This window comes from Mustela nivalis, assembly GCF_964662115.1.
Source record: "Mustela nivalis genome assembly, chromosome: 14".
NCBI classification, from domain to species: Eukaryota; Metazoa; Chordata; class Mammalia; order Carnivora; family Mustelidae; genus Mustela; species Mustela nivalis.
The window spans coordinates 45,726,935-45,745,167 of record NC_139033.1 but is presented as its reverse complement, the minus strand read 5'-3'; the positions used below and the strand labels follow the sequence as shown (position 1 = coordinate 45,745,167).

Genomic DNA, 18,233 nt, shown 5'->3' with positions numbered 1-18,233 from the left:
ACACTGCTTTGATAGGGAGACATTTAAGTCCCATTTTTTTATCTGGGCTTCAGGGGCTGAGTTGCGCATTAAAGAATTCCTTCCCCAGCTCTCTTTAGTCTTGCCTTTTGCTGCATTAACGATTAAGAATGCTGCATTATGCATTGTCTTGAAAAAAGGTCTATTAGCATTTTAAGAGCGCCGATGGAGGTAAAGTCAGTTACTGTGCTGTTGTGTTTTGATCCAGAGAGCAGCAATTTACCTGGAATCCAGCTGGATACAGTGACCACTGCTGACTTCTTAGATGTGCTAGCTCACACCAAGCCTTCGGCAAAGAATCTGACTCAGAGATACTCGGCCTGGCAAAGTCAGTTCGAGTCTGTATGAAATCACACCGACCCTGACCGGGCCACAGAGACCACCATGGAGGCCTTCCCATTTATTAGTGTAAGCGGGAGACGAACATGATGGTTGGGAGAGAAAGGAGAAAATTATACTTGAAGACTGAGTTCGTTTGAACAACTGGACTGTTTTGGAAATGAGAGATACTTTTGTTAACTTTTTCCTGCCTGATGCCAGCAGAACATGGAAGATGTCAGTTACAGGCTACAGGCTCCTAGTCGCGCAATGCAGACTTCTCCCCCTCCCACTGAGACTCCCCACGCTTTGATGAACTATTTCTTACGGTGTTCTGTGTTTGTGAATTGGTGTTTTCATTCTGAAGAAAAAGATGTAGTGTTGGAAACTGTGCTGGAATGCACAGTGCCTCCAAGTTGGGAGGTGGTGGGAGGCCCGTTGGAAGCAAAGCGTGACAGACCCTCCGGCCAGTTGACGGGCTTGAGGGGGGTTAAGAAGGGGTGCGGGAAGGACACATGGTGTTTCTTTCTGACGACATCCTGAGTGTCATCAGCTCTCCCTAACTCTGACCCCAGCCAGTTTTCTCAGCAGCAAAGCCTCAGCAGACTAGCCCCCCCAACAGAAGTCGCTGCTCTACCTCGGGGGGAGGAGCTTCAGGAGCCTCAAGCCACCAGCTCCCAGTCCCAGCGTTCCTAACATCTTCCCACTCTTCAGGGCACGTGTGCTCTGCCCTCTCCTGATGGCCACAGCTCCTCGGTGGATCCAAAGCTTAGGGAAGGGGAGCCCCAGCGCAGTCATCCTGGGGCTTCCCTTCCCTTAGGCTCCCCTGCATCTCCTTATGGGGTTGTTAACCGAAGCAGTTCCCTCAGAAACTCGTGATCTGGGCCACCTACTTTAAACCCTTGCAAAATGCTGCTAAGTGATGCCACCACCCCTCTCCCCCGCTCGACCTTACCTGTGGCTGTCCCCTCCTTCTTCCCTTCCTCGCGCATTTTCTCCATCCCTCTGCAAGGCACCCTCCTCCCCTGAAGGAAAACTTGCAGGAAAAGGGGTATTTTGGATCACTAAACATTCCAAAGGACTTGATCCTAATTTTAAACAAAAACAAAGCATTTGGGGGGTACTGATTATTTTGATAATATTCTTAAATGCCTTTTAAAATGCCATTTCATGGGTAATGCAATCAAACTGAAAATACACGAATAACAAATTAAAAACAAAAAAGACATTTCATCTTACTATATGCTCAACTTAAGCTTCTTCACGACCATGGAAGTCTTATAATACCCAGCACTAGCACTAGATGTAGACGTCTCTAAATGGTCTCAGACATCTGCTTCCCATGTTTGGGGTCATTTTTTCCTTCCTCCCTCCCTCCCTTTGTTTTCTTCCTTTCCCTTCTTTTCTTCCCTTCCTTTTTTCTTTCCCTTTTTCCTTTTCTTCCCCCCACCTTTTTAAAAAGATTTTATTTATTTATTGGACAGACAGAGATCACAAGGAGGCAGAGAGGCAGGCAGAGAGAGAGAGGGAAGCAGGCTCCCTGCTGAGCAGAGAGCCCGATGTGGGACTTGATCCCAGGACCCTGAGATCATGATCTGAGCTGAAGGCAGAGGCTTTAACCCACTGAGCCACCCAGGCGCCCTTTCCTTCCCTTTTCATTTTTTCTTTCCTTCCCCTCTTTCCTTTTCTTCCCTTTTTCTTCCCCTTCTTTCCTTCCTTTACTATCTCTTTCCTTTCCTTTCTTTTCTTTTTAAAGATTTTATTTGACAGGAGAGAGAAGCACAAGCAGGGGGAATGGCAGGCAGAGGGAGAAGCAGGTTCCCCGCTAGGCAGGGAGCCCGATGCAGGACTCGATCTCAGAACCCTGGGATCGTGACCTGAGCTGAAGGCAGATGCTTAGCCACCTGAGCCACCCATGCATCTCAGGGTCATTTTGTCAGGTTGTTAGTGGGTGTTTCTTGCTGCCATTAGTCCATCCACTTGTGGCCACTACCGTCCTTTCTGATTTCATAAAATCTCAATCGGATGGAACCTCAACTGTTGTTGCTACCTTGTTGTGATTAGAAGTAGGTATGTTTGTGTGTGTGTACTTGAAAGTGAACAGGTAAAGGGGCAAAGGAGACAGCCCCTATGGATAAAAGCTTTGTGACAATGTTTGGCCCCTTTTAGCTTACTGCTCTTTACTTACTCCAATCAGCGTAAGCGTGGTTTTGCCATCCCTCACGGCAAATACACACAACCCCACACACAGCTGACTATGTACCTGACATACCCCCACATCCTTCCTGCATTCCTCCTGATTATCTCCAAGTTCATCTTCGTAATACTTCCGTCTACTTCAATTGCATATTCAATCCTCCTCTGTCCCTTGGAAAATATGTCTCTAAATAATAATTCAAGTATGTTTGTGAGTCATGCTGTATTTCATGGACTCCTTTGTATATTTTATACACTGTCTAATGACTTCCTGCTTTGGATGAAATGAAATGCAGCTCTTTCATCCCTCTGCTGTGTTCCCATCATCGCCAAATAGTTATTTTAGGTTTACTCAATAATCGGTATTTTTTTAAAAAGATTTAATTTATTTATCTGACAGAGAGATCACAAGTAGGCAGATAGGCAGGCAGAGAGAGAGGGAAGCAGGCTCCCCACTGAGCAGAGAGCCCGATGCGGGGCTCGATCCCAGAACCCTGAGACCAAGACCTGAGCCGAAGGCAGAGGCCCAACCCATTGAGCCACCCAGGCACCCCAATAATCGGTATTTCTATGGGAACGTGTACTGTTCATGCAGAGCCCCTAGTGAATCAAAATTACAATTCCTTTATATGTTGGTTTTGTCTTCCCAGGAATTAATAAGTGCCTTGCCAATATCAGATAGACTGTCAATTGCATTCCCATATCCTCTGGTCTTGGTGTTTTAAGGAGAAAGGAACCAAGAGCCCTCACAGAATAAGCAGACATGTACCTAGCCCCCATCTGCAGCCCTGTAGCTCATCCTGGCTCACTACCACACCCACTGTCCCCAAGGCCTTCACTTCATGGTTCCTGGGACTCCAACCATTTTGTTTACCAGCTTCGAATCTCAATCCTACATCACACCTCACCTTCTCTCTACCTAGTCTCCAAGACTTCAATCTTTGAGTTTCTACAGGATGAGTTTTGGTTGTCTTTCTTTGCATGGAGTTTAGTTATCAACAACCTATTCACGTTCCCTCCTTCAAATTATTCTACCCTCCCATCCACTTGTGCCCATCTGTTTTCTTGTGGGCTCTCCCTGTGAGTTTATAACTTCTTTATCTCTTTACTTTGATTTTAGTGGGCTCTGAGAGAGACCAACCAAGACATATGATTAGTTTATGTTTAGAGCCTCTTATTATTTAAAAAGTAGATCAGAAGTACATCTAAGTTTACAGGGCTATAGGAACCTGGCCTATTTTCAGAGAGAAATGTAACTTCATCCAACATGTGGTACACTTTGTCCTAAAGCAGAAGTCACAATGCCTGTAGGAACACAGAACACCCGGGTAAGTAAGCTGGGTATAAGACAAGGAAGAGGAGGGGCTACGATGGAGGGTGAGATTACCTGAACGACACAGCAGTGGTGCAGCTCCCACAGCTTAGACACTGGGACCCAACAGTGCCGATCTTCCAGTCTTCCTAGGAAAATCTGTAGTAACTGATGTCTGCATTTGAGATCTCCTGATACCCAATATTGGCCACTAAGGCTAAGTATCTACGTTAGGATTTGTGGCCTGTCCCTGCATTTCATTCAGGTCATCATCAAAAGCCTGGTGGACTTCTACGTACCCACTGGACTGGACTCTACTTATCCAAAATAAGGCCCTCCCTCGTTTCTCGTCCTTCATGGAGCCATACAGCTATTGTGTTACACAGTTGTGGGTACGTTTTATCGTCTTGTGCCCAAAACATTAGCCGCAGGGCTGTGGTACTTCTATCACTGCCAGTGAATGCAGCCAACATTCTTTACAATGGAGCGCTGAGTCTGCTTCCCACGCAAGAAGCTGTGATGACTGTTCCGAAGCACTTAGTTCACTGCACTCGACCTCTTCTCTGAGAGCACTTACACGACACACCTTTTACTTTACCCATAGTTGGTGTTTCATAATTTGGTTTCCTCGGGCACACTAGCTGGTGAAACAAACAGGAGTTGAGACGGGTAGGATGTGAAGGGTAGGCACTGAAAACAGTAAGATACTCAAAATTGCTGGATTTTAACAGATACATAACTTAAATGATAAATGATTTCTGGTGTTCTGGTGTCTTGTTCTGGTTGTCCCTTCAAGAGAGCAGCATGCTGTGGGGTAGTCAGCCCTGACGGCTGGCATGACCAAGTCAGCCAAGGTTCTATGCATTTATGCCAAAGGAAAGTTTTTGGGACTACATCAAAGGAACCTGGTAACACAAAAGTGGCTTTATGCAAGCAACCACTGATATGAGAAAGGGATTCTGCTGTTCTGGCAAAGTGTTTCGGTGAAAGAGACTAGTACACTTTAAAAAATTCCTTACTGTATGTAGACGCCCAAGGATTTCAGTTTCATCCTACGTGAACCACCACTGATCTCAAACCAGATGAACACAACACATACAGGTGTGTTTTTGACTTCCCGGTCCAACGTGGTACAGTACTTTTTAAACGTGGGGTTGAGAGTGAGGTGATGACGCTACCCTTCCAAGGAGTTTCTGACATCCATGGCTACAAGTGCTCAATGGCCCCGATCAGCTCCAACAGATGCAGAATGATAGGTGGAATAGCTATAGCAAAACGAGCCAGTTTTGGAGGGAGAAGAGTGAAGCAGTGGGGCAGCCATCGGTCTCTACCACTGGTTCCGCCTTCTTCCACACCCAGCACACACCTGGCTTCTGACAGATGCTCAGTAATCTTCTCCTGACACTGAGTGTTCCTTACTGCCCTTTCTAGTCCCAAAATGGCACTTGTTTCCTTTTCTGGGCCTAGGAGAGGATTATAGTAAAACTGATACAAACACTGCCCTCAAGGTCATACCATTGAAAGAAAGCCCTTTAATGGGATCACTGGAAAAACGAAGTTTTTTGGGGACTTCACTTATTAAATCTCCTCCATGAGGCCCATGGCAGACAACCAGCTATGCTGGGAATGTTTACAGTAACCTGGATCTAAAACCAGATTTTCATTTATCCTCATGAACCTCACTGTGGACAGGTCAATTAACAAGACCTATATAATGCTTGTTAAAGAAATAAAACAAGAAACAAAGATTTTAATGGCCCAATACGGCCGAACTAATACGCAGGAAAGAAGCCACTTCTCTTGGCCCGGGACCTTATGCTTACGTGGTCTTAACCTCTTCCTGCCCCTGTCTGACTCCTGACACATCAGTGACGTCTACTTCTTTGCTTTAGCTCTAACCTGTCTCTAAAGCATCAGATCTGTTATTTCTGAGTGTCCTATGGGGCCTCCCCTATGGGTAACCAGTCTTCTCCTCCCTACTCCCAGTTCTACCTTCTGACAGTAAATTCCTGTAGTATTTACAGCTAGTTTGTATTGGTTCGAGAACCATCTGAGTAACCAACTATCTTTGTTGCAGGAGATATAAAAAAGAATGAGCCACAGTCCTGTGTTGGGGGAGAAGGGGCACGTAAGGACCGAGGCCATAGTTCCGTGTTCGGGGAGAAGGGGCACATGGGGACCGAGGCCACAGTCCTGTCTTGGGGGAGAAGGGACATGTGGGGACCAAGGCATCATCTAACAAGTGCTCCTTCCACCTGCAGTCAGGCGGACATCACAGAGCAGGCCCTGGAGTGTTAAGAGCAGCTTGTACACTCTCCCTAGCTCCTCCACTAGTGAGGGTCCTCAGGACAAAATCCTTTCCTTACACGCTCTATTATTTCCTAGCGTGGCACTTAGCACGTAGCAACCAGCAAACGCTACTCAGTGGTGCTTGAGCCAAGGCATCCCTGAGCCAGGCGGCCAGGTACCCGGTCCCAGTTGCATGGAGCGCAGCCGTCAGCGTCAGGCAGCACGCTCCAGCCACACGCCCGGCTGACCATGCCTCTGCGTGCAATGGAGTAGCATCTCCTTTTCTTTCTTTTTTTTTTTTTTAAAGATTTTATTTATTTATTTGACAGACAGAGATCACAAGTAGGCTAGGCAGAGAGGCAGGCAGAGAGAGAGAGAAAGGGAAGCAGGCTCCCTGTGGAGCAGAGAGCCCGATGTGGGGCTCGATCCCAGGACGCTGAGATCATGACCTGAGCTGAAGGCAGCAGCTTAACCCACTGAGCCACCCAGGCGCCCCAGCATCTCCTTTTCTTAATCGGGAAGACCTCCCCCATTGAACTGACTGTGGAGATGAGTTCTATCAAGATTTATCAAATTATTTAGTGTGGACAGTGGCACTATGTCTGCCTCCTCATCGGCGCCGAAGACACAATGTGCTTCGAAGATGCTGCAGAATGTGGTCCTCAGCATTTGGCCAATTCTACTCTCCGCACTTACTACGCTGGTCACACATTTAACCCTCATGACAAGCCTGCGTGGTGGGTGCTATCATGGTCTCCATTTTACACAGATAACTACAGAGCTAGTTAACTGCTGGCGAGGCCCCCAAACCCATGCTCCTGGCCATTCCACTCGTGGCTCTGATCGGTGGTGGCCGTCCTATCATGCTGTCCTTTGCACTCAAGGCTGTGTTAAGTACTAAGTCAGGGCATCTGCAAAAACAAGAACCGAGCGAACACCAAACCACCAGAAGGAGAGAGGGCTGCCATTTATTTAGCTCTGCTCCCTGCCATCTAAGACCAAGCTGATCTCTAAACAAGCATCAAAGCCCGAAGCTCATTAACATCAGCGCGTGCTTCAATAAGGTGAACACTACAATGATATACAATTACATGCTAATAATTCAATGCCCAAGAGCCCTGTAAAACAATTGCAAAGGCCCAGGATGATCACAGTATGCAAATGCACGAGGAAAATCATTACCTACTTACGCCCCTTCATTTTGGTGGGTTTAACATGAGAAGAATAATCCAGGCTACAAGACGAGATTTCATTTTACAGCTGTAGTAACCAAGTACATAAAAGCTTGAATCTGTCCCAATAGCTTCTGAAAGATTTTTCCCATAGTGTCAGAGGCAAAAATAATGAAATCTTGCAAATGTACAGTTAATAGGACCCCGGTGGACACTAACTTCAAAAATGCATGGTCTATAAGACATTAAAGGCTTGATTTTAGTTTCTGCACTGTTCCTGTTAATAACAATGTCTAATTAAAACATCTGTAAAATACTGATAGTTTTAATTTTACATAAAATTTCCAAAACAACTGTTACACAGTATAATAGGCATCTGCAATGAATAGGTTATTAATGGAAATATTATTTTAAATTAAAATCAGGTTCTAAATTTAAATTAGTCATCTCTGGCTAATGAAGAGAAAAAGAAGTCACCCGTGCTGGGAATAATACGGTAGATAATCTAGTTTTCAACATCCGTTAAGGCAAATTCACTTGATCACTTGGGCTAAAGGACAATTTATTTTGCCGCTTCTGACTTGTACTCCACTTGGCACTTCTGACGGATTTCACAGTTGAACTCAATATTAAAACTACAGCCGAAATGCACTTTCCAACACATTATTTTATAATTTAAAAAAAATGCCATTCAATCTCCTTCACACTCGGAACACTCCCCCCTCCCGGCAGACCAGCGAGGAGGCAGCAGAGAACGTGATGCCCACAGGAGGCTCTCCCTCCCAGCCCTGCCGGCCTGATGAATATTTTAAGAGGAATGGCATAAAATCTCGGCTTTCCCTTTCTCTGGGTCTCATCTTCTTTTACAAAATAAAACAAAAGGGATATACAAGGCGTAGTGGCTGCCTGCGATTCGATGCCTTTCTTCCTAATTACTGCACAACAGAGGAGCACTGCTCCACGCCGGTCTGGGCTGGCACGGACATGGGGAGGGATTCGTTCCGGACAACGAACAGCTGCGTCTCCGGCTGCTTCTGAGTGATGTCAAGGATCACAGGAGATGCTGCAGAATGTGGTCCACGGCATGAGGGAAGCTCTCGCAAGTTAAGTAAGGAGGCGGATTAATTTTTTCTTCATCTGCTGCTCGGTATTTCCCTGAAATGAAAGGAGAGCCAGTGAACAAAGGCTACTGCTAGAAAGCCACATTCATCACGTCCCGTGAGCACTGGGGCCACCTCCGAGGCCACCTCCGAAACACCCTGGCGAGTACTGGAGAACTAGGGGCTCCCCATCTCCCAAAACATCTCTTAGTGGAGCTTTTGGCTGCGATGAGGCAGTTCAAAGCAGTATCACGTCCAGCATCTTCCCCCAGGACTCTGGTCCTTCATAATGGACAGTCGCAGGGGCCACGACACCTGGCCGTTAAGGTTTCCTTCAGATCTCCACAGCTGGGGAAATCCTTTTCCTCCCCACCAGCCCTAAAGATAGGAATGGAGACTGAAGCAATGCTTTGCAGTGGAAGCCAGGACAGGACAGGGAGGAAGACTTATCAGCTCCCAAGATAGACTGGAGACAGCATGTGCTGCCACCCAGGGACCCTGAGAGCACCCAGGGGTGGGGACAGAAAGAGACGAAGGCACACAGGCCTGGCTCATTAGGACGGCGCGCCCAGCAAGTGCACTGCCGCAGTCTCCCTGGGCTCTGGAATGTGGGACACATAACTGAAGACCCCAGCACAGAGAGGAACCCTTCCACACAGTAGTCACGGGCAGCTTTACAAATGTTTAAGTCGGATGATGCATGGTCCCTATTTAAACACCCTTAATGGGTCCCAAGGCCCTTCAGAAAGAACCCAAATCCCTACCACTGCCCTTTGTCATGTGGCCCAGCACCCCTCCAACCTCAGCACGTGCTACCTTCACAAGACTGCAGTCCTAGAGGGTACCTGGCTCTTTGAGGACCTTCATACCTGCTGTCCCCTTTGCTGGCAACAGTCTTCTCACCCCACTCATCACCTCCCGCAGGCTTCGGGTCGAATTTCATATTCCCATTCCGGTTACTTCTCCTCCCTGCCTTTCCCCTAGCACCCTGCTCTTTGCCTCCACATTTATAATGCGTGGCAATTCATGTATTTATTTGCTTAAGGTCTCTCACCCAAGACTGTGAGTTCTCTCAGAGTAGGGACCATCTCTGTTATCTTCCCCAATGTGCTCATTCCCAGCACCGAACACAGTGACTAACAGAGGTGAGCACTCCACGAATGCAAAGAAGGAAGTGAGGGAGGAAGGAGGGAGGGAAAGTGGGCGGAGGGAGGGAGGAGGAAGCCGGAACACTGCAACACTACTTCCCTGGGGAACAAGGCCAAGTGCCCTGGAGCCACTGGGGCTACCTCTGCACTTTCCCCTTCTCTTTGCTCTCTCATCCCTTTTCCTTTGCTCTCTCCCCTTTAACCCTCTGCATTCTCCAGCACTCTCTGCCTGAATCCAGCTACCCTAACAACAGACCCACCATTTCCTACAGTTCCCGCCATTCTCCATTCACTACCTCTTTATGAGGCTTTGCTCAACAAACAGCCTGAAAATCCTGCTCCACACCTCTGCGCTGTGGCGAAAATATTTTCTGCTTTGTCTTACTGACTGTGAAGTCCCTATAGGACCCGAGCCAGCATCAAATGCACAAAGCGAACAAACACCGGCCTCATTCACCTCATCCAGGCACCTGTCCACGGTAGGGGCCACACAGAAACCTCTGCTGCTAGTTCTTCCTCACCCTTAAATTCCATTAAGTACAAACTCTTGCCACATCTCTACTTGGTCTCAAACAGAAGTCACTGACTACTCCTCTACCATACCACCTACTTCCCAGATCCAGTGGCCTAAGGGCACATATGTGAAAGTCAAGTTTCTGAGCCACGGAGTTAAGGGCTTGCAGAATGCTCTTGCCATCTGGCCGTGCAAGTGGGGGCTTCTACAAAGTCCACACCGACACAGTGGCTTACAGACGTGGGTGGTAGCTCCAGCACCTCAAATGGCGGCTGGCATGCAGCAGCGGCTCACTGATGTGGGCTGCGTTAACGAAGCAGGACACCAGCATGCACGCCTGCCTCACTCACTGTGGCAGTCTATGCTCTCTGGGATGATGAATTCCTGGAGGAGTACAGGAAGCCATTTTGAGAATATTAGATCAAGAATGACCCCACCTTTTCTAGGTGACTATTTTACATGCTAAGCAAATACATTCTGGGCAGGACTAGTCACAAATCTTTAATAACATCGTTGGGCAAATGCACACTGAGCTTCCACCAGGTGCCACTCACTGAGAAATAGAATTGCTCAAGACCATCCACAAGAAGCACTTATTATGGGATAGATTAACACCTTTGTAATCATTTTCAACATTGGGGAGCCTAGTACTTGTGCAAATGCATGGATTTCAAATTCACCAACAGAGCCAGCCATTTTGTGTGCTTTTAGAACAGTGGGCTTACCTGGACTTGTTTCTGACCAGACAGAAACAGTACAAATGGGCCTGTTTCCCTGCACTGGACTTGCTGTTTACTGGCTATACGTTTTCAATTCGGTTGTGTTATGCTGCTGGCTTCTCTAAGACCAACTAGATGGCTCCGTGACAGGCTGACCACAACCAACTGCCAGTCAGGAAAGAAGGGACAACCAACAGAAGCCAGCCAAGACAGAGGAAGCAGGGCCCACAAGACACTGGCATAGGGGGGTTTTCATACTTAGTATAAATCCTTAATGATGTGAATTGAGGAGAGAAAATGTTCATAGGGGTAACAGACAAGAGGAGAAATAGTTATCTGGAGATTTCCTCAGTGACCAGGAAATAAAACAGTGAATGGCAGGAACTTGAAAATTAGCATACAGGGAGGGACCATGAGTGCGATGACTTTTCTGGACTTTTTCTTTCTTGGTACTTCCTCTTTTTTGCTTACATCAAAGGGCAGTCATGTTCGCAGGAGGCTGCTGAGCATTTTGAGAAGTATAAACAAACACCCTGTTCGCTCTGGAAAGATGAGTCCCTATCTGCAAGGCTCGCAGGACTCCCTCCAGAATCCTGGCACAGCCTGTACTCCATTCACACAGGGCCCTGCCAAATGCTGCTTCTTCAATGCTAGCTGTAGCTATGCTTTCCCGTTTCTACTTTTAAATTTAAAATAGCTTTTATGCAACCACATTTTCTTGAATATATGTCAGTTGGGAGTAAATGTACTTTTTCTAAAAAATGTCCATGCTGTGGCTCTTCTGAGACTTTGTTTAAATCTTCCTTCTTAGGAACAGCCTCTTAAATGGTTCCGCTAGCATTCTATGAACCTGGGCACTCTATGAAGTCCACTCACTGTGGACTGAGGCCAGGACCCAGCACACTACTGGGTCCTCTGTCGTCATAATACCATATTAGTTGAGTCCTCCCCAGGAAGTTCCTATCTTAAGTTTATTCTGAAGGGCCACAAAGAGTATACCTACTTTGGGTATAGGAAATAATTCCTAAAACAGTAAGTAAAAGTTCTTTGTGTGATTTAAAAAAAAAAACAAAACAAGTGTTAACAGAAAGTATCAGATCACTTAGCCCACAAGTTCCTAAGGAGACCAACTTTATCATCTTTTGCTGGCATCAAAAAAAAAAAAAAAAAAAAAAAAGATACTTTTATAGAACATCCCCAAATCAGTCAACTTTGATCCATTCCAATGTGCTGATTTGTGTATCAAGAAAATCATATAAATAGTAATGGTCAACCAGCACAGTTATCTCTGGTTAGGTTTTAAAATAACCTCTGAATTCTCTCTGATCTTTCAATTTTTATGCAGCATGGGCCCTCCCACAATGTCTTTCCCTGAGATCCTGAGCTCCTTTTAATTTTGCTTTGAGGCAGAAAGAGAATTAAAGTGCCCAGTGGGCTTTGTCGTTTCTGCAAAGACTGTTCTTTAAGCAACTGTGTGTTTTACCATCCTATTTGAGAGGAGGCTTATGCAGAAGATACATACCAGTTTTTACTAAGATACCCAGCATGCCGACATTCTGAGCCCCACCGACATCATCCCTGCAATCCTAGAAAAGGACAAAGAAAGCATTTAGTTCAAAAAAAAAATACAAGAGAAAAGGGGGTAAATCCACATGGGACCCACTGACGAAGCATGCCATTTGGAGAGGGAAGTGTTGAAGAAGTGTAAGGTGTACAACAGAGTAGTAAGTCTAGTGACCAAGCACAGACAGCACATCTACAGTTCGTGTTTTCCACATGCACATCCGTCTCCTCTTAAAACGGATCATGGGAAAAAGCCTCCTATTCATCTAGGAGCTCTGAAGGTGAATGATCCAACTGTAGACCGTGAATGGACAACCTTTGGAAGACGGCTCTGCTGCTGCCCATGTAACACACCACCCTTACTCTCCAGCCAGTTGTCCCTCGAAGGTGGAATCAAGCCAAATCAGAATACTGAGATTCTCTGAGATTCACTTCACACTTGGGGATAACAGGTCAGTTAGAGTAGGTAGCTCCTCTTTCCAATTCTTACCCAAGATAGAGATGAATACACTTGGTTGACTGTGATGATAAACACCAGGTAATAAAAATCCAAGGACTCGAAGAAATATCAAGAAAAACAACCCTTGGGGCCCCCTGGATGGCTCGGTTGGTTAAGCATCCAAACTCTGGACTCCGGCCCCAGTTGTGATCTCAGGGCTGTGAGATCCAGCCCTCCATCAGGCTCCACTGGGCGTGGAACTTGCTTAGGATTGTCCTTCTCCCTTTCCCTCTGTACCTTACCACCCACCCCACCCCCCCAAAAAAGAAAAAAAGAAAATCAACCCTGCCATCTTACGTCTTTATAGGACTTTATAGACAGGATTCATTCAGACCATGTCTGAAGAAAAGTCTTTTCCTCAAAAATCGATACCATTCAACAACAGACCTTGGGGATGAGTTTTAGAATATCAAAATCCTCATCCAAGGTCTAACTTGAAACCTTCCATTGCATCTAAACTTGCCCTAGTGAAGTAGCAGAGATGGGGGAGAGGGAGAGAAGGAAGAAGGGAGGTGGGAAACAGTGGACGAGGGCAGGGAAGGAAAACCTGCCGTCTCTGGGGTAACAAGCAACCCTCCAGGCAGCTGAACGCTGCCATCACATGTCCTTCCCGCCTCCCACCCTGTCCCCATACTGGTAACTCCCAGGATAAAGAATTCTGACATCCCCACTTCTTCAAACATGTATTTGCCTGGAAAAGTCAGTTAAAGATTTGCCAAGAGGAAAAGATGTGACCGAAGAGGTGGTTTCTCAAAGCAGCCTCAGGTTCAGTGATTATCGTGTTCGGGTTCAGGTGAGCAAGGAAGGACGTGGACAGGAGATGAGGAGCACTGGGCTGTACCACCACAAGTGAGCCAGGCAAGGGATCCGTGGTTCGTTCTGGAGGAAGTACGGAGCCTTGCATTCTGCTTCTGGCTGGGCCACTCAGCTGCGGGAATTCAGGCGTGGAGCTTTACCTCTCTGGGCTCCAGCATCCCAGTCTATCAGATGATGAAGTGTGGAACAGACAACCTCCACGGTCTTTCAGCCTAATGCATTGACTTAAAATTGAAATATGATGCTTGCCCCTCTCCTTGACACAAGGTGGTGTGCTTTCCAGCTCTTTCCCCCTCACGGCACACGAAGACCTGTCCCCAGGACACTGGGGAAAACTGGCAAGATGCGCCCAGCCAGAGGTCACTGGCCAGAGCTTCCAATCGTCCAGGTCCAGCCCTACCACTCAGAGGGCCGAGGCCATCGATACCTGCAGCTATCTGCGGCACACTGACCGGGAAATTCTTCCATAAAGCATATACTAGGAAAAAATCAATAATGGTAGAATTCTGTAGGTACACATTGCTCTCTACATACATAATATTCAAAAAAACCTTAAGTCTGTGTAGAGGTTTTCTTCAAAAAGACATAAAGCATTTGACTGACTTGTATTTAATGGTCTTTTGATTGTATACACCACACCATGAACAATGTCAGAAGTAATCAGAATTTCAGTTCTTTACAAATGTCGCTAACCAGCTATTGGCAAGTCTGTTTATAGGCACCCACTTACTACCACCTGATACCACAGCAAGAGTCTTTTTGTGTTTCAAAGCAGTGTGGCGAAGCTGGCTCTAGCCTGCAGACGTAAGCTCTGGCCATTTCCTGGGCTTCTCTACTTACATCTCCTATCATGACGGCCTCCTCAGGTTCACAGCCAGTTCCCCGCAATGCTTCCAAAAAGAACGTCTTCTCTGGTTTTCCCACGACTGTGGCTTTGGTGTCTGTGGCATACTCCAGAGCTGTCACGAATGGTCCAGGCCCCAGGGCAAGGCCGTCTTTCCTCTTGTAATACCTGGCTTTGTGGATTGCTATCAGAGGGGCCCCATCCAGGAGTAAGCTAGGGAGACAAAGAAAATGGAAAGTGGCTAAGAAAGCAAGGCTTTTATAACTGGAAAAGCATGTCAGGCTCACAAAGTGGTTTTATTCACACTCACGGAAACAAATAGTTTCTTATTAACTTTTAATGACTTGCTGTCTTCTAATGAATTCGCGAAGAACTGCTGGGAATTACACTCAGATACGCGAAAGAAAGGTGATAGATTATTAAATTTGGGATTGCTTCAACCTTTTACCTTTAGCGGTTTCAGACACTTTACCCAAATCACCAGGGAAAGAGAATGAAGAGAAGTAAAGCTAAATAAGACACTCGAGGGAAGAAGCTTAACTTAATGAGACAGGTTGTTTCAGCCTTCCCTAATGGCAAGCAGGAGGCTCTGGAGCCTTTTCCAACGCGAGACAACTGTTGCCGCACGGATGGTCTTGCTAACGCCGGAAATACCTGCATTCCTCTTTTTCTACTCCAAGATGTGAGTTTCTTCTTCAGTCAGAAACTCAGAAGACCATTTTACAAACACTTTCTCTTGTATGTTTACCTTTTCATCCTACCTTTGACTGCTTCAGGCCATCTTCCCTGAAGAACACACCAGTGAGGCTTAAGGGAAGGCCCATACTGTCAAGTCCCTTCCTCTGTCCTGACATAGGACTAATGCCCTGAGACCGAGGGGAAGGGCAACCGGAGTCTGAGACCCAAACTCCACAGAGAGCTAACCCCCATCCCCAAACACCTGCCACCCGCCCCAACAGCGCCGCCCGCAGTCACAGGGCAGAAAACAGCCACGCACATACTCTCCTCTAATGGAATTCGGGACAGGATAGATTTCTTCAACTGCTTTTAACCAATGTAATAAATGATCTCACTGGCCTGATTTACTTTAAGTCATCTCCTTAGTTAAAATATTTAGTATGTCCATCGAGGAGGAATTCATCACATCTTACCCTTCACAATTATGAGTAATTAAGCGCTCAACTATGAAACTGCTAAATTATTCTTGTCAGTGGGCACAGAAACGCCTTCCTGTGGGAGATGCAGAATTCAGACATTCATGATTAAATATTTTATTAAATAAAAACCAATAGTGGACTATTACAGGGCCTTATTGTTAGTTACTACGAATTGCTCACAGCACAGGATAGATCCTTCAAATGTATTCACTAACATTCATACAAATTAACTTCTTAAAGCAGATCCTGAAATCCTAACTGTTAGGAAACCTGATAAAGTCAATATGTTGGCCTTAAAGAACCACTGCTGATAACAGTGAGATAATACTGGTTGATTTATCTAGCCCCATTTCTTGTCACCCTACCCCCAATCCCATCTATTTGCTACTCTACCACGGAACTGGAATTCTTTATGCAACAGACCTCAAAATTGCTTTCCACTTATATAGCTAAACTAAAAACTCATTTGATTTAGCTTTGTTAATATTTTATTATATATTAACTGGGGATAAGACTTATCAGCTTGATTGATGTGTGTACTTTAATTCCCAGGCAGTACTTTAGTGCCTTCCCTGGAAGGGCTGAAACTGCGGGTTCCTCCACATTTCTCTAAATGGGAACAGGTTCTCCATGAGGCCGGAGAGGATAGGCATCTCTCAGGGAAGTGGTTCCTGCTTCTACCTTCCTTCTGTGCACAACATGGGCTTTACCGAATCTTTGAAGAGCCAAGCCATATTCAGGATGGACTGAAAGATAAACGTGTTCTAGAACACAGATTAGAAGATCTTTTATAGAACATTTTTAAAAATATCAAAAGTAGACACCCCAATACTGGGAGTATTTTTACACTTCCTAGACAGGGCCGCAAAGGGTCAGTTGCTTTTGTTATAACAAAGAACGCATTAGCAGGAAGTCTGACAATTTTCTGTCTGTATCTCACTATAAAACCACTGAGGTTCAAGAAATAAAGGGAGGGAAAAGGCACAAAGAAGGCCTGATTCAAATATCTCTGGCTGCAAATCCCATGTAGGCCAAGTACAAAACCTGTAACATGCCCTAGCCAAGCAGGGTCACAATACAGAAACCTTAGGCAGAGCAGTGAGAGGAAAACTAGGGGGAGAGCTCACATTTACAGCTACAAACCACTGCTGAAAGGGACCTCAAGGAACATCAGGTCCAACATGCCCTGTCGTTGGATGAAGAGATCATCCAGACATGTTGGCCATGATCGACGGCACCACCAAGGAGAACTATAGCCCAGAGAACATCTGAAAACCAATCTAGTCCTCTTCCAAATGCACTATACTGTCTTTCTAAATAACTTTTCTAGGAAAACAATCAACTTTTCATCATTTCCATGGAAGATGGAGCATATGGAAATGAAATCACATGGCAGCTTAAATGATTGTCAGACCTTTCCTATATGTCCAACATCAAACTAGGGAGTCCCTTTCTTTCTGCTCCCCCCAAAACCATGCCCCAATCTCTCCCATCCCAATATATTCACCCAGGCCCTCAAACCAGACACCTAGGAGACATCCTTGACCTCTCCCTTTCACCCATCCCCTTTCACCCCTACTCAGTAACATATCCAGTAATTTCCAATTCCAAAACAAAAATTAAAATATCTCAAAATATCTCAAAAATTAAAATATCCTTCTCTCCTGAACTTCTGCAACAGTCTCCCAACCAACCTTCCTGCTTTCTATTCTTGCTCCATTCTTCCAAGCCATTGTACAGGCAATATGGGAGTTTTAAAAGTACAGATGGGATCACATCCCTCCCCTACTCAGAAGCCCTCAACAACTTCTCACTGCAAATAGTCTAAAACCCGAAGTCCTCACCGCAACCTACATCTCCAGTCTTAAGTCACCTTCTCAGTCGATGGTCATGTGCCAGATACAGCAGTCTCTTCCAACTTCTTAAAAACCATGCCACTCTCTTGCGCTCCAGCCCACACCTCCTGACACAGCTCCCCATGGTTTTCACACGGCTGTCTTCTGCTCATTCGTCAGGTCTCAGCTTCAACATCAGCACAACGAGGAAGCATTTCCAGCCTTCGCATGTAAAGTGGACTTCTTCCTCGCCTCTGATCTCTTCTCTCATCACCCTTTTCCCTTTGTATCACTTCCCAGAGTTCACCATCCTTACTCAACTGTGATTGGTCTGTCTTCCTCACCAGAATATAATTTCCACTATGCCCATCAGTTTCACTCATCGCTGTTATCTCTGACTTCCAAAACACAAACAAAAAAAACGCTGGCACTTCTCCCCAAATGTTTACTGAATTAATGGATGAAGCTCTGTCTCGGTCCTGATACATGACACGAGGAGTAATGCTTACCTTCCTAGGACTAGAGAGGATCTATGCAAACCTTTTCAGACAATATCTGTCTGACAATAATGGCAATTATTATTCTTCATAAATACAGAAGTATGGGAACCATGCTACTTAAAATAGCTAAGAGCAAATCACTTCATATTTGTGGGCCTTGGTTTCTTATCAAACAAAGAGGCTGAAACAGATCAGGTCTTTTTCAATCTCAGCACAGCTGATATTCTGGGCTA

At 45.9% G+C, this 18,233-nt stretch overlaps 2 protein-coding genes across 10 annotated transcripts in view; one reads left to right on the top strand and one right to left on the bottom strand.

Annotated features, from left to right (window-relative positions):
* Window positions 1-2,471, top strand: part of KATNAL2 (katanin catalytic subunit A1 like 2) — a 76,413-nt gene extending 73,942 nt beyond the window's left edge. For both annotated transcript variants that reach the window (XM_082698218.1, XM_082698219.1), the window contains one exon: window positions 227-2,471. In XM_082698218.1, the coding sequence (XP_082554344.1) occupies window positions 227-366 (140 nt within the window). In that variant the 3' untranslated portion in view covers window positions 367-2,471. The remainder of the gene's footprint in view (window positions 1-226) is intronic.
* Window positions 2,472-7,085: 4,614 nt separating this feature from the next.
* Window positions 7,086-18,233, bottom strand: part of HDHD2 (haloacid dehalogenase like hydrolase domain containing 2) — a 34,479-nt gene continuing 23,331 nt past the window's right edge. For all 8 annotated transcript variants that reach the window (XM_082698211.1, XM_082698214.1, XM_082698212.1 and 5 more), the window contains 3 exons: window positions 14,505-14,721; window positions 12,309-12,372; window positions 7,086-8,460 (listed from right to left, as the gene is read on the bottom strand). In XM_082698211.1, coding sequence (XP_082554337.1) covers window positions 8,357-8,460; window positions 12,309-12,372; window positions 14,505-14,721 — 385 coding nt within the window. In that variant the 3' untranslated portion in view covers window positions 7,086-8,356. The remainder of the gene's footprint in view (window positions 8,461-12,308; window positions 12,373-14,504; window positions 14,722-18,233) is intronic.